Source organism: Macrobrachium rosenbergii, chromosome 16, assembly GCF_040412425.1.
Source record: "Macrobrachium rosenbergii isolate ZJJX-2024 chromosome 16, ASM4041242v1, whole genome shotgun sequence".
NCBI lineage: Eukaryota > Metazoa > Arthropoda > Malacostraca > Decapoda > Palaemonidae > Macrobrachium > Macrobrachium rosenbergii.
In genome coordinates, this window is record NC_089756.1 from 55069711 (window position 1) to 55084477 (window position 14767).

General features: G+C 36.5%; 1 protein-coding gene across 3 annotated transcripts in view; it reads left to right on the top strand.

The window, feature by feature from the left end:
• Positions 1 to 14767, top strand: part of LOC136847441 (uncharacterized) — a 761967-nt gene that overhangs the window by 703763 nt on the left and 43437 nt on the right. For all 3 annotated transcript variants that reach the window (XM_067119137.1, XM_067119136.1, XM_067119138.1), the window contains 3 exons: positions 8165 to 8353; positions 10133 to 10224; positions 11000 to 11175. In XM_067119137.1, coding sequence (XP_066975238.1) covers positions 8195 to 8353; positions 10133 to 10224; positions 11000 to 11175 — 427 coding nt within the window. In that variant the 5' untranslated portion in view covers positions 8165 to 8194. The remainder of the gene's footprint in view (positions 1 to 8164; positions 8354 to 10132; positions 10225 to 10999; positions 11176 to 14767) is intronic.

The window sequence follows — 14767 nt, forward strand, 5'->3', positions numbered from 1 at the left end:
TAATGAATGAGAGAGGTGACTTTTATAACATGTGAAATTTTAAATTATGACTACTAGAATTAGTTGGATACTCTGTACGCTTGAGTCCTTCAAGATATCTCGAGACTTCTCACTCCTGAGGGAATGTGTTGATTCTTTTATTATTTGATGTTTTGAGTTCTGCTTCCCCTGTTTGGTTTTCAAGAGCTGCAGTCTCTCATCATCAATTGCTGGACAAAAACTTGAGTTCTTTTAAATCTCTTATCCCTGATCTTGATAATAATCTCTGGCAATGAATGACGTTCAATTAGTTCATTGTGTATGATGCATAAGGTGTTTCAAAATTCTGATTATCTTTAACGTTCAGTTTTCCAGATTATATTACCTACCGCGTACTGCTATAAATGCAGTCATTTGTAAGGTACTTAAATTATCTTTTATAATGTTTAGTGCCACAGTTTTCCTTAAGTTTTATTTCTGTTGTGACCAAATTGTGGAATGCTGTTCCCATTCCTGCAGTTGAATCGTTGGAACTTCAGAGGTTTTTGTTGAGCTGGCTAACATGAGTCTCGCTTTTCATAGTTTATTTGTTTTTGCCTTATTTATTATACTGTCTTAATATATTGTATTTTTTATTGTTCATAATTATCAATGTTATTATCTTTCATAGCTTATTCTGTACCTTAATTTCATTTTTTGTAGTAGGCGGTTTTCCTTACTGATGCCGTTGGTCTTCTAACAGTTTGCTTTTCTAACTAGGATTGAAGCTCGGTCCGTAATAATAATAATAATAATAATAATAATAATAATAATAATCTACAAAACGCAACCCAGTAGATAGTTTTTATTTGTCAACGTATTATCAATAGTTTTATCTTGGAGTCCTTAAACGATGAGGGGGGAACCTTAATTACCTGAGTGTTTGTCATTTGCATAAACAATATTGAAGTGATCGCAGGGCGACTTTGTCAGAAAACACTATGGCCGAAGGGTGATCTTTACACTGTTGGCTCCTGGTGTCCCTTCATTCGCAGTGGGCTTTTGTTTCCAATACCGCGTAAAGGAGGGACCTTTAAGAAATTCCGCCACTCACGTCTTTCCTGTTCTTTATCTTCCACAAATCTCTACTCATCTCCAGCCTCCCTTCGCAAAGTTTTCTTCCAGTTAGATCTGGGTCTTCCAGCTTTTCTGGTGCCCACAGAAGCTCAGAGGACATTATCGAGTGCTTTTCTTCCCGGGATTGTGTGAAGGACATGTCGAAGCCATCTCCCTTTCATCAGTATTTCATTCACATATGGAATTTCCATAATTTTCTTTATGGCATACTTTCGAACTGCATCCTGCCATCCTAATGTTCTTTTTAAGAATTTATTCTCAGGTCGATAGTATCTTTTATTCTCATATCGATAAAAATCTTTCTAATAGATTCATTGTCATACCATGATTCGTGTCAGTACAGCCATACAGATCGTACCAGGCTTTGTTAACTTCATTTCCTTTTCAATATACATATGTATATTTTATTTCCAAATCTTATACAGCCTACCCATCGTTTGGTTTGCCCGTTTTAGTTTTTCAATAAATTCCAGCTCAAGAGAACCGGTACTAGATTTCATCATTCCCAAAAATTTCAAAGATTCATCCCATCTTAACCCTTTCTCTTTCTAATGTTATTTTACCCTTCGTGCTTATCCTGTCCTCTTTACTTCTCTTTTTCGTAGATTATCTTGATTCCCGTCTCTCTAGATATATAATGCATTCTATTCAGCAGACTGTAAATGTTGTGATGTTCTGCTGATTAAAACAGCAACATCTATTTTTTCCAAGTCTGCCAATTTTACATCGTTACCCCAGCCAAAACCTGAACTCTAATCAACCCCCTCTCTCTCTCTCTCTCTCTCTCTCTCTCTCTCTCTCTCTCTCTCTATATATATATATATATATATATATATATATATATATATATATATATATATATATATATATATATATATATACACACACACACACACACACACACACACACACATGTCCACTGTTTTTATAGTGAATCTAGTGGAATTTTTTGTGATATTTTTCACCCAATGACTGAATCATTCTTGTTTATGCAGTGTTATCGTTATTTTTTAGAATTTACATTATATACTATATATGCTATTGTTAGCGTTTTGGATAACTGTGTGTGATTTTATTGCTAAATTTGCTTGGTGATAATAAAGCAGAGAGCAACAGTAAATGAACGAATGAATAGTATTTCTCCCGCGTAAGTTAATTCCTGTTTGGTTTTGTGGGGGTGCAGATGTAAAGCAGGTCAAGCCAGTTTGAACGTACCTGTTCCACCAGTGTGGGCGGACAGGACCTGTCCCTAAACTCTTTTGGTCTAGACGTTGCGTAATACTTGCAACCGGACTCTTCCGCGTCTTTTGAAAGGATGAATAAGTAAGCATCTCCGCTGAGGCTTCGGATCGTCCATTGCAGGGGTCACGCTTTATGGCATGTCTTGAACGGTGCGAAAATTTAGTGTCGTAAGTTATTTACATTGCACGCTTTATTGTAACATTATTAAATTCTTCCCAACATTTATCAGAGAGAGAGAGAGAATATGTGTATTGCTTGTATTATTACCCCGGCTGCAGCCGTAGTTGAGATAAGCAGCTTGAATTAAGAAACGAAACTCGTAGGAGCAGCCCAGTAGATCTGTATTGTAAATCTTGAAGCGTCTGAAAAGATTTAAGATGCTGAACTTCACGAAAGAAAAGGCAAGGCCGTTAGTTAACTGCATGTTCAGTCTATTTGCTGGATCTCATCCGCGGCGGGATCTAAATGTAGACGATGATTATCTATTATAAGCTAATTGGACGACGGGAATCATGGGAAATAAATAGAATGGAATCGTAACTTTTTAATAGAACAATTTCAGATGCGAGTCAACTATGGAAGACAAAAGCATAGTAAAAGATTTTTACAATATTTCCTCGTGATAGATAGTCTTCAAAACCTTGGAAGGCTCTCAGTATACCGGATGATTTTTGTGGGCAGTTGCAGAAGAGATGGACCGTGTGTCTGAAGAGTTGTGAGGTTCAGGTTTTCATAAACGATTGTCACTTTTTATGTGGAGTTGAAGTAATTTGCATTTATTTTAAATATTATAATTGATGGGTTCTCATAATTTCAACAGGTGCAATAATTCTTTAGGTTTGTTAGAAAACATACGAGTGATTTTAGGGAAATTTGATCTAGATGTGATCCCTTCCCATTTACTTACAGTATCAGAATATTGGGATACGAACGGAAATCTAATACAAGGTAGCCTAAATAAGCATGAATAAATTTTATTGTTGGTATCGCATCTTTGAAGGGCAGAACATATCCCCGACACCCGTAAGGAGGGGTGGGGGCGGTGTTATTGTCGTCAGTGCACCCCAAGCAGTGCACTGTGGGCATTACTAAACGGTGTTTGTAGCTTCCCTTCGGCCTCTGACTACACCCACTGCAGCCTTTTTACCTGACCTGCTTTCTCGTTTCCTTGTTCCCTCTAGTTGTCCAACTTCTCTTATTACAACTGCAAAGTGCGACTGTGGGATTTTCTCTCACTTTCACTTTTATATCCTTGCTTCATTTATTTTTTGGATCTTTATCTTGATTTATTGATTTTCGAAATTTAGGCGGTGAAACCAGGCACGGGGACTTTTTCTTTTTGCCACTCGGCGCTGTGGATCTTTTGTTTTGCTGTCCAACCCCTGCTACAGTACCTCCTCTTTTCACTGAATGACAAAGTGTCGCATAGTTTGGCGTTTTAGCCTAAACTTCACGATTCATTCATTCATATCAGAAGATTTGAAGTTTAATCTGACTTGACCTAATATATAATAAATGTGTGTCTGTGTTGAATGTACACACAATTATGGGAAAAGTTTTCGGCAATATAATTTTTGTTGAATTGTGGAATTGTGTATTGCTGTTTATTCCTTTATTTCCTTGTGGTCGCTGTTGTCTACCTGTTTGATCCTTCATTAGTTACTTCCTTTTTTTCTGGAACTATCTAGGACGGGAAGGTCAGCCAAGTCCAAGCATATGTGAACCAAGAGAGAATGAAGAATCTTTGGAATCTTACTTTATAAAGGTCATCGACCGTAGAAAAATAAATCAGCAAGGATGCTTAAAAATGTTAGCAGTGCCTCTTGCATATTCACAGACAAAAATGCAAAGACTCAAATTCGTGGTAGTGTGCAAACGCGAGACGTGCCATTGGCGTACAGACAGGCACGCAAAGATTTAAAGCCTTCAGTTACGGTGTCCATATGCGAGCCATCGTGACTAATCTATTGAATAGAGAAGCTATTGTGAAGGCGCAGGTGTTTGTTTTTGTGTGGGTGCAAGACAGCAAACACTGGTTGTTTATGGCCCACAGAATATACTTAGAACGAAATTCAGGAACTTACTTCTGTAAAAAGGGCTTTGATATGCATATTGACTTTGTGGGAGCATTTGTATAAATTATGAGTTAAAAATTTTTTCATTGTTAGGAAATTACACTGTAATTAGGAAATTTTTATACGTTTTATGCATTAATGTGCAAATAGGTATTGGCGCGCTAATCGTTTTTTAATCCTAAAAACGGCTTCAGCAAATTGAGAGCACATTGGAATCATGCAGGGAATACTTGGCCACGTACTGAGATTCATGCTGGATACCACAGGGTGAATTATCATACATTGAGTATCAACGAATTTTAACGTTGTAAACCGTGAATTTGTACCGTAGAACTGCCGGCTGTTGATTAGAGAGCGCGAGAGCTGACGTGGACTTCGAAAGAAATGAATGGTGTTTACCAAATCCTCTCTCGCCGACTTCGTTTGTCCTGGAGTTTTCTCAATTACTCTGCTTGGACGTGTTCTATCCCGTATACATTCTAACGCTTTGTATAACAGCTGTTTCTCGCCAATAAGAAAGAAAAGTGAATGTGAGAATAGATTAATGCTCTTATGTCACTGGTGTTAGAAACGCCCCTGTCTCTGTAAGGCGACGTCGCTGAAATGTAGGATAATATCCCCACAAAAATTGCATGTGAGGGAAGGGACGATTTTGCACGTCATCTAATTTTTCTCTTTTGTCCGCGAAAAACCGCGATGACGATTAACGTTATTATCTGGTGGGTGCTGATGGGAACTAAGGACAGTTCGTTGACTGCGTTCATTGTTTTTCGGTTTTGTGTTAAAGGTACTGCTCGTAGCAGATAATGTAGTTGTCTTCCCTTATGAGGATGAGGCATTTCTTTCACGGCACTGTACAGCAAATCATCATCATCATCATCATCATCAGTATCATTACCATCATCCTCGTATACTACTGGAGGGTCCCAATGTGTCGGTAACAGATTTAGTTTTCGTTATTACATTATTCCCCTTTGGCTAAATTATTGAATCATGGATTTGGTGTGGGTAGGTAGGTACAATTAAATTTTGTGTCGTCATTTCTTCATTAGAGAAATTAAATTTTGAGGAGCGCTCATCACTCTTGAGTACCTTTAATTTGCAGCCGCTTATTTCTACGAACTCTCTCTAGCTAGGTTATAATACTTTTCATACATTTGTTGTCTTTATGGTATTTCGTACGACAAAACATCTGCTGCAGCGGAAAGGAGCTGTGTAGATGTGCCTTGTCTGGTGTAACAGCTGCTCTATGAACGTCCTATCAGTGAATCTGTAGAGATGCAGCGGACAGGGAGGTTGAATAGTTGCGTTATCTTTGTATGTGCTTGTTGATTTGTCTAAGAGTTGCTCATTCTTTACTTTACCTCAGGGTTAGGCTTATGAGCTAAAGCAGAGGGATGTTCTTTTTTATTATAGGTAATCATAATAAGTTGAATTGATGATTAAGTTCGTTGCAGATAGGATGACCGCCTTAGTGGCATGATACTTTCATGAAGTTTGAAAGTAATATCCCTTGGTTTAAATAAATTGTCTTTCATTGATGGCTTGTAAAACTGAACTCGCGCGCGATCGCGCACACACAAATACATACATACATAATATATATATATATATATATACATATATATATATATATATATATATATATATATATATATATATATATATATATACATACACATATATACACACACACACATACACATATATATACACACATACATACACACATACAGCGTGAGTGTATGCCTGTTTAACACATGGCTCGATCATTTTAGTAATTATCGACAAGGCGCCCGGTACGAGACTAAAAGCAATGTGTATGAGAGAGAGAGAGAGAGAGAGAGAGAGAGAGAGAGAGAGAGAGAGAGATGAACCCCTTGGCACCAGCGGTCGACGGTAGTAACCAAGTTTTGTGTGAATGCATGGCAGTATTGTTAAATGACTTTGATTTGTTTGTCCAATATTCTGATTTGCTGGTACACGGAATATTGCAGTAGGAGGGTAATATCCAACGGTCAGGAGAGTTTATTGGACAGCATCCGGTTTTTATATTTGCATTTCATGGTAACAAATGTTTAGTGTTTTTTTTATTTTATTTTCTTGGGAACATTTTTCAATTGCCTGCATTCTTATGCACCATTGATATTGGAAGCGTCGGGAACTTATAGGTAACTTTTATGTCTTCGTAACTGATATTATATTGCAAATCATATTACTTCGTATTTTTTATACTTTGCCTCGAGGAATTTTATTTTTCCATTAATTATTTTCCCTTTTTTTTTAGACTCTTCATTGTTTTACCTTAATGTAAATTCTGACGAACGTCTGTCGACTTTCGCTTTGAGAACATTCGAGTTTGTCTTAAAGATGTATCGTAGTAATTTGGTTTTTTGAAAGTACAGCTTTTTTTATTTTCCTGTTCCTGTGGACTGTTGCTTTTATTCATCTTATTTCATCAAAGAAATTCGGTCGGGTCACGGTTATTTTCCCTCGTTGTTTTGTTTATGGAACTAGTTTAGGTATACTTTATTAGGTTGATACTTATCAAAAATATCGGAAAACACACTTTTGCAGAGTGTTTGTATCGAGAGAATGTATGACTCCCGAGTGTGTTCTTGTTTTCGCATTACGGAAACGCACGTGTCCACGAAAACGACTTGAGAAAATGTAATTCCCCGTACTGCGTACTGAGAGAGAGAGAGAGAGAGAGAGAGAGAGAGAGAGAGAGAGAGAGAGAGCCGATTCCGTACAAAAGGGAAAAACTCAGAAAGAATGGTTTTACAATGGACCGTTTTGAGGTACGTGGAATAGCTATGTGGTCAGTTGCTTTGCCGTTCGGCGTTATTTCCTGTTAGTTCCATTATTTCCTTTCCAAAGGCCAAACCTCTGAGGAAATAAATAGGCCTTCGAAGGAGATCTCAAGTGCTAAGTGGGCGAGAAATCACTCTTAAAGAAAGAAAATGGTTTATTTCAATGGACCGTTTTGAGGCCTACTGCGTGAGAATCAAAAGCTATGTGGTCAAATGATGTCTGTAAATGCCGTTTCGGCGTTATTTTAGCAAATTGTTAAAAATATTATATCTTTTATGTCCAAAGGCCAAAAACAAATCTGAGCTAAATAAAATACTGCCTTTTTATCACCACCTGACAAGGAAGATTTCATAAATGACAATATATATATATATAGATGCAGTCCTATCACGTCTTAAAAAAAGAAAATCCAAGATTATGATTTCAAGGTAGATGTGAAGCGATTCACATCCGATGCCTTCTCACTGCGTCGAGGAATCAAAAGCTTGTATGAAGGATATTTTTTTAAATGATGTCCTGTAAATAGATTATTTCGAGAACGCAATTTGATTTTAGCAAATTGTTTAAACTGATATTTATATCTTTTATGTCAGCTAATACTGTGTTATATTTAAACAAATATTTATACCTTTTCCGTCGGCTAATACTGTGTTACTTTTTCTAAATACATTCTCGTATCTGCAAAAAGTGTGTTTTCCATTTTTTATCAACCTACCTGACAAAACAGGGAAGGATTTGTCATAAATGACATATATATATATATATATATATATATATATATATATATATATATATATATATATATACATATACACATACACGTATATATATGGAAAACAGATGACATGGATTGTGGGAGAAAGAGAGTCCCTCTCTCCTAATACTGCATAGAAGATGAGTCTCGAATACTATAGCGTTCGTTCCAATTGTGTTTGCAGGGGATGGCAGTTTACTGCGTGCGGTGACAGATGGCGGCGAGGAGGAGGACGGCCATGGATCACGCCGTGTGGCTGAGGCTGATGGTGTTGGCGGGAATGGTGTCCGCCTTCTGGATCACACCTGCCATGGCGGACTGGGACCAGGACTGCCCCAAAAGATGCAAATGTACTTACGTCAGCAACAGGAAGGTGAGTTTTGCGCGAGGTTGACATCACTTAAACAAAATCCCCTTTTATGATTTACATCACAAAATGCATTTGCAGTCACACGCGATACAGCACAGCTTGTGTGTGTGTGTTTTTTTTTATAACAGGTTGGAGTAAACGGCCTGCAAATGATTAAAATTTGTGTAGATATTTAAACAGAAAATGTTGTAAAAGCCCATGTTAGTGTTGATAATTTTTAAAATTTTTTCTAATATATATATATATATATATATATATATATATATATATATATATATATATATATATATATAATATATATAATATATATATATATATATATATATATATTGTGTGTGTTTCTTCTTCCTGTAATGTAACAGTTCACTATTTTTTCTTGAAAAGGCCAATAAAAGAAACACACACACCTTCCCTCGTCTCGGTGAAAAAAAAAGTGAGCCATTGAATATTGACCGAAATATAGTGGCTTACTGAAATTTCTGTTCCTTTTATAGGCTTTTCATTCACTCCATCTTGCCCGTTTGACTGTTTCCCAAATGCTGTTATGTCATTCGTTTTTGATGTAGATGTATTAAGTTTGTGGAGGTGCAAGTGTGGTGATGAGCTGCCTCCGATTTCTGTATTGTGGAATCTTGATTATATTGAACGGTTCTTGTCAAGGATTCATATAGTTCTGTGCAAAGACTTCGTATTATTAGTTTAATTAGGAATGGTTCAGTATGCGATTTACCTTTCGTTTTGTGCATAGTAATATTGCATATGCATCAATCACTCTTATTCTCTCTCTTTGTAGCAAACACTTTAGAATGTTATACCACAAACTTTCTACTTATGTTAAACAGTCAATAGCATGTGTTTGCCTCTTGATTCATATTGGCATAGCATAGCTTATCACACAGCATTGACGGAATTTTCATTTTCAAGAAATATGTTGATTTAAATCCATATTGCATTGCCTTGTCTTGGTAAAGGATTCCCTTGTCTGTTATTTTCTCGCGGTACAATTTCATACGAATTTTGGAATACTTAATTACCTAGAGAAAATGAATATCAAATCATACCCACTCAATTGCTCTTTGTTGCATGCAGTCAAACAAAAAATATTGTCTCCTACGTAAAGCAGTTATCATTTTAGTTTCCGTTTAGGACCATGCAGACACGGTGGAATATGTTTGTATAATAATGTTATTAGTCATCAGATGGTTTTTTGAGAGTTTGTATAACCACACTGATCATCGTTGACGAAACCATTTATGGTGATGGAAAGTATTCTGGACAACTGTGCAGGCCCAAGGAAAAAACTGTGACGGGCTTGGTCATGGCTGACCTAGATAGTTAAGTTAGGTCCCTGCAAGAAAAGTTTCATTGGGTGTATGGTAGTATAACTGATGCCCCTTTATCTAAGTTTTTCAGACTTGCAATTCGTTTTGTGTAATTTTTTCTTTATTGAACTTTAGTATGTTAATTTTCCTGTCTTGTCTCCACGCATGGGCATTCTGTTCTTTGAAACTTTGCACTCAGTTCACTGACAAATTGATTTTGTTCCAAGTGAGGGTTTGTTTATTTTTAATAATGGCAATAAACAGGAAGAAGCACAGTTCCACCTGCTAGAAGCGAGTTGGGAACTGATCAAACCTAATCACCAAGAATTCGCTACTCCTAGATTGCGAAGGCTTACTTAGAAGTAAATCTCCGTCTTTAAAGTAACATTGTTCAGCATCAAAACAGTTTCATTTATTCCTAAATTATTCACTATTAATTAATTCATTCATTTTTTTGCAGCTGGCTGACTGCCGAAATGCAGGATTCTCAACTGTACCCACGACGTTAAGCCCTGAAATTCAAGAACTTAATCTTGCAAATAATCGAATAGAGTAAGTGCACTTTTTAGCTCGTTGCGCTGGGGTCCGGATTCTGCTTGTCTACTGCTTGTGAAAACTTGATCACTTTAATGTAAAAAAAAGTTTTGTGCGATTTCTGCTCAATGTAAGACGTCGTTGTACCATCTCATTCTTCCTTATCATTTGTATTATGCCTTTTTATTTATGTGTTATTATCATTGTTCCTAATATTGTTATTGCTTTTCCTTCTGTTTTTCTTTATCTCCATGATTAATATTAGAATAATTTTGGGAAGAAGATCCTCTTTCATTATTTATGACGGGAACTGATAGTCGTGTTTCTGATGGAGAAACAGAAACATTACTCTGATGACTTTATTTCCGTATGTTTCGTTCGAATATCGGGAGAACTGAATTTCATTCCCGAAGGTGGCGATGTATTGCCCGTTGGAAAAAGCAGTCTGCTTTTCTAGCATAACGTAAATGCCAAGGTTTTTTTTTTTATCTAAACTTGTTGGGGATATGAGGCAGTGCACCTCCAAATAATAATTTTCATGTCATTACAATTGCATATTTTCGTAATTTGAAAAGTCCAGTCTATGTGTTTCCCCAGCAGGATGTTTTAACTACACTCCTCTCAGCTTAGAGCAAGTAAGGATTTCCTTTTTCAAACCCAGCCACAGTTCGTCGTCACTTTTGAGAATGGGACTAGTGTATCCTGAAAGCAAGGACATGTAAGACATCGGTACAGAAGTCATCAAAGGGGATTTTACTTTCCATCATCATTATTGTTATTAATATTATTGCAGGTACTTGGAGAAAGATGCATTCAAAAATTCAGGCTTGGTGAATCTTCAGAAACTTTACCTGTCCGAGAATGAGATTCGCTCTGTGGACAAGGATGCATTTAGAGACCTGAAAATACTAATTGAACTTGACTTGAAAAGCAACCGAATCGAAAAACTTCACCCTAAAACATTTACAGGTTAGTACACAAAATTTGGACATACACTTTATTTTAAGGAATATTTCTGCAAGTAAATTATCCACTTAGAAGTCGGCTCACAGAAATCTAAGTTTAAAGTATCCTAACAAATTCCAAGAAACACCAAAAGGCCTCAAATCAGAAGTGGCTAAATATATATATATATATATATATATATATATATATATATATATATATATATATATATATATATATATATATATATATATATATATATATATATAAAGCCATTGACAAAGGACTGACACAGAGTATTAGAAGTCACAAATATATATACTACAGGAACAGTACTAACGAACATACACAACCGTTAGAGACTACAAATCCACCCACAGGCCGGTGTCAAGGTAGGAGTGGCCTTCAAAACTCATTTGGCTAAAAATCTCAATATACTCCCAGGAGACAATACTGATAAACATACTGACCATAGGCGACAACAGATCCACACCTGACAGGTGCCAGGAGGCAGAGTTTGGAAAAGTCATAAGCACTGCTGCCCCCGTACTGTGTTTGCAAATATGATAATCTTATTTTCATACATCTCTACTGCCTACCTTAAAATTTAAACAATTTACAAATTTCTTTTGATATAAGTTCATACATCCCTTGACTGATATTCATATTATGGCTGGAACTTTCTTTTATAAAGCTAGATTCAATGATATTCCTTTCCAGTATGTTATTAGAATATACAATCCTTTTTGCCCCTTCCCAATTGATAGCATGATTGTTCTCACTAACATATACAAAAATACCACTGTTCCCTTGTGCATATCTCACACATTGCTTATGCTGTTCCATTCTCTTTTCCAGTGCTTTACCCATTTGGCCAATATAAAAGTTGTCACAAGACTTACAAGGAATTTTATACACACACCCTTTAGTACTGTCAGGGGAGTTCTTGACAAGTACATGTTTCATTGCTTTATTGTTCTTAAATGTGACATTAACACCAAAATTCTTAAGAAGATGGGGGGATATCAAGCATCTTGATATTATAAGGCAGTACAAGCAAATTTTTTGTGTTGTAAGGTTCTTTTTGGTTTTGATACATAGTCTTTTTTGCCGCTGGAAATGCACTGTTTAATACACTGTCAGGATATTTCAATTTCTTGCCTGCATTCCTAATTTTATCTATTTCCTCATCAATATATTCAGGGCTACATACATATAATGCTCTTAAAAACATAGATGAAAACACTGATTTTTAACCTTACTACTTTGTCCAGAATAGAAATGCACATAAGAAGAAATATTAGTGGGTTTTCTATACACACTACATTTAAACCCATTACTATTTCTTTGTATGAGGACATCCCAAAAAGGTAAGCACCCCTCATTTTCCATTTCCATAGTGAATTTAATTGATGGTACTAATTGATTTAACTTGGCAAAAAAGTTGTTTACATCTTCGTTCCCTGGCCATACACAAATTATGTCGTCAACATACCCAAACCATGTTACATTGTGTGGAATTATGTTTAATATTTTCTTTTCAAAAAATTCCATATATAAGTTACTTAACACTGGTAAATTTTACTCACAAAATTTTGGTATGGCAATGGGAAACCCTCTGTCCCCAGTGTTAAGTAACTTGTATATGGAATTTTTTGAAAAGAAAATATTAAACAACATAATTCTACACAATGTAACATGGTTTAGGTATGTTGACGACATAATTTGTGTATGGCCAGGGAACGAAGATGTAAATAACTTTTTTGCCAAGTTAAATCAATTAGTACCATCAATTAAATTCACTATGGAAATGGAAAATGATGGGTGTTTACCTTTTTAGGATGTCCTCATACGAAGAAGTGGCAACCACTGCCTTAACCTGAGTTTGAATTTCCAATGACATGTATTCCGCTTCTTTCTCAATATTAACAAGGTAGTTTGACAGGAAGACAAAGCTACCGTAACATCTAAATCTCCAACCATCCTATCAGCTGTGACCAATAACCCATTGAAAGAAGTCCTTAAAGTCTCAAAATCTTCCTGTAATTTCTCATAACTAGTTTGTAAAGTCATCAGAGTTTTACCCTGGCTAGCCAACACTTCCGATACCTGTTCAGTTCTCACCCAAATTGGTAATTGACTAATACCCAAGGCCAAGGGAGACAAGGTCTAATCAATTAGGTGGAGTCGCCTCCCACTTGGGGTAAGTACATAGGCAATGATGTACCGTAGACAATGTCCATTACGCAGTTCACCCGCTGGCGCAATGAGGAGGTGGGCAAAGTTCCGCCTACATGGGGGATTGGGGGGGAAGTGAGCAGACCTTATCTTTCTCTTGGCCTTGCTAATATCAATTAGTGAATGTGTCATCGGCAAGTGGGCAGAGCCACAGTGAAGAGACATTTTCCCCATATGAAAACTTCTCTTCACTGTGGGTAGAGCCTCATGACGTCATAGGTTAACATCATTATTGTGTTCAAAACCCTTAAATGCGATTTTGATGGCTCTGGCTTAGGAAACACACTTTTACTCTGGTAAGTACCAGAACTATTGAACTTAGGTACTAAATAGTACCTGCAAAAATTAGGTAGGGTTATAAAATATACACTTGCCAACTTTCACCTTTATCCGATGTTTTAATAAAAAGATGTAGCCGAAAAACCGTGTTTCATCGGCTCTGAATCCCTTAGTAGTATAACCTTACATTTATATTGGAATGGATTGGAAGGTAGAATTTAAGCCAGCAGCCAAGTGACTTAGGAGGTCATTCAGTGCTGAAAGGGAAATTGAGAGTAGAGAGGTTTGAAAGGTGTAACGGGAGGAAAACATCGCAATTGCACTGTAAAACTATTGTCGGGAGAGGGAGGATAGCAAGATGGAAGAGATTATGAATGGAGGTACAGTAAAAGGAATGAAAGGGGTTGCAGCTAGGGGCCAAATGGATACTGCAAAGAACCTTAAGTAATGTCTGCAGTGCAGTGACGGCACTACCCCACTACAGGGTCCTTTTTATATTTACCAAACTCAGCAAGGCGCCATTTCAGACTCTGAAATATTTTTGTATTCTTTGTCATTCCTGGATCATGTACACCATTATGACACAATTATTATACATTCTTTTATTTGTATCCATACAGTCTATCTCAGTAGGTATCTAAATGTCCAGTATTTTCTTGTCAGAAAAATCAGCTATGGTATTTTCCTTTTGCACCACATCAGGCACATTCTTTTATTTGTATCCATACAGTCTATCTCAGTAGGTATCTAAATGTCCAGTATTTTCTTGTCAGAAAAATCAGCTATGGTATTTTCCTTTTGCACCACATCAGGCACATTCAAAATCCCAAAACTTGGTTACTTTATCTGTTTTTCTTTCTGCAGGGTCTGGGACTACAAACCCCATGCCCATGTGACTACAGTATATTGCCAAGCAGAATGATGAGATTGTTGTTCAAGGAATTTGAGAAAAAATAAATACTGTACATTTAATCACTATCTTTTGCTTCCTCTTTTTGGCAGTAACATCTCTCTGATAAATATGATAGTACTACTCATATGAATTTTCAAAGAAAGCTTGATAATTTATCCTCAGCTTGGGCATCAGTAGAATAAAAGT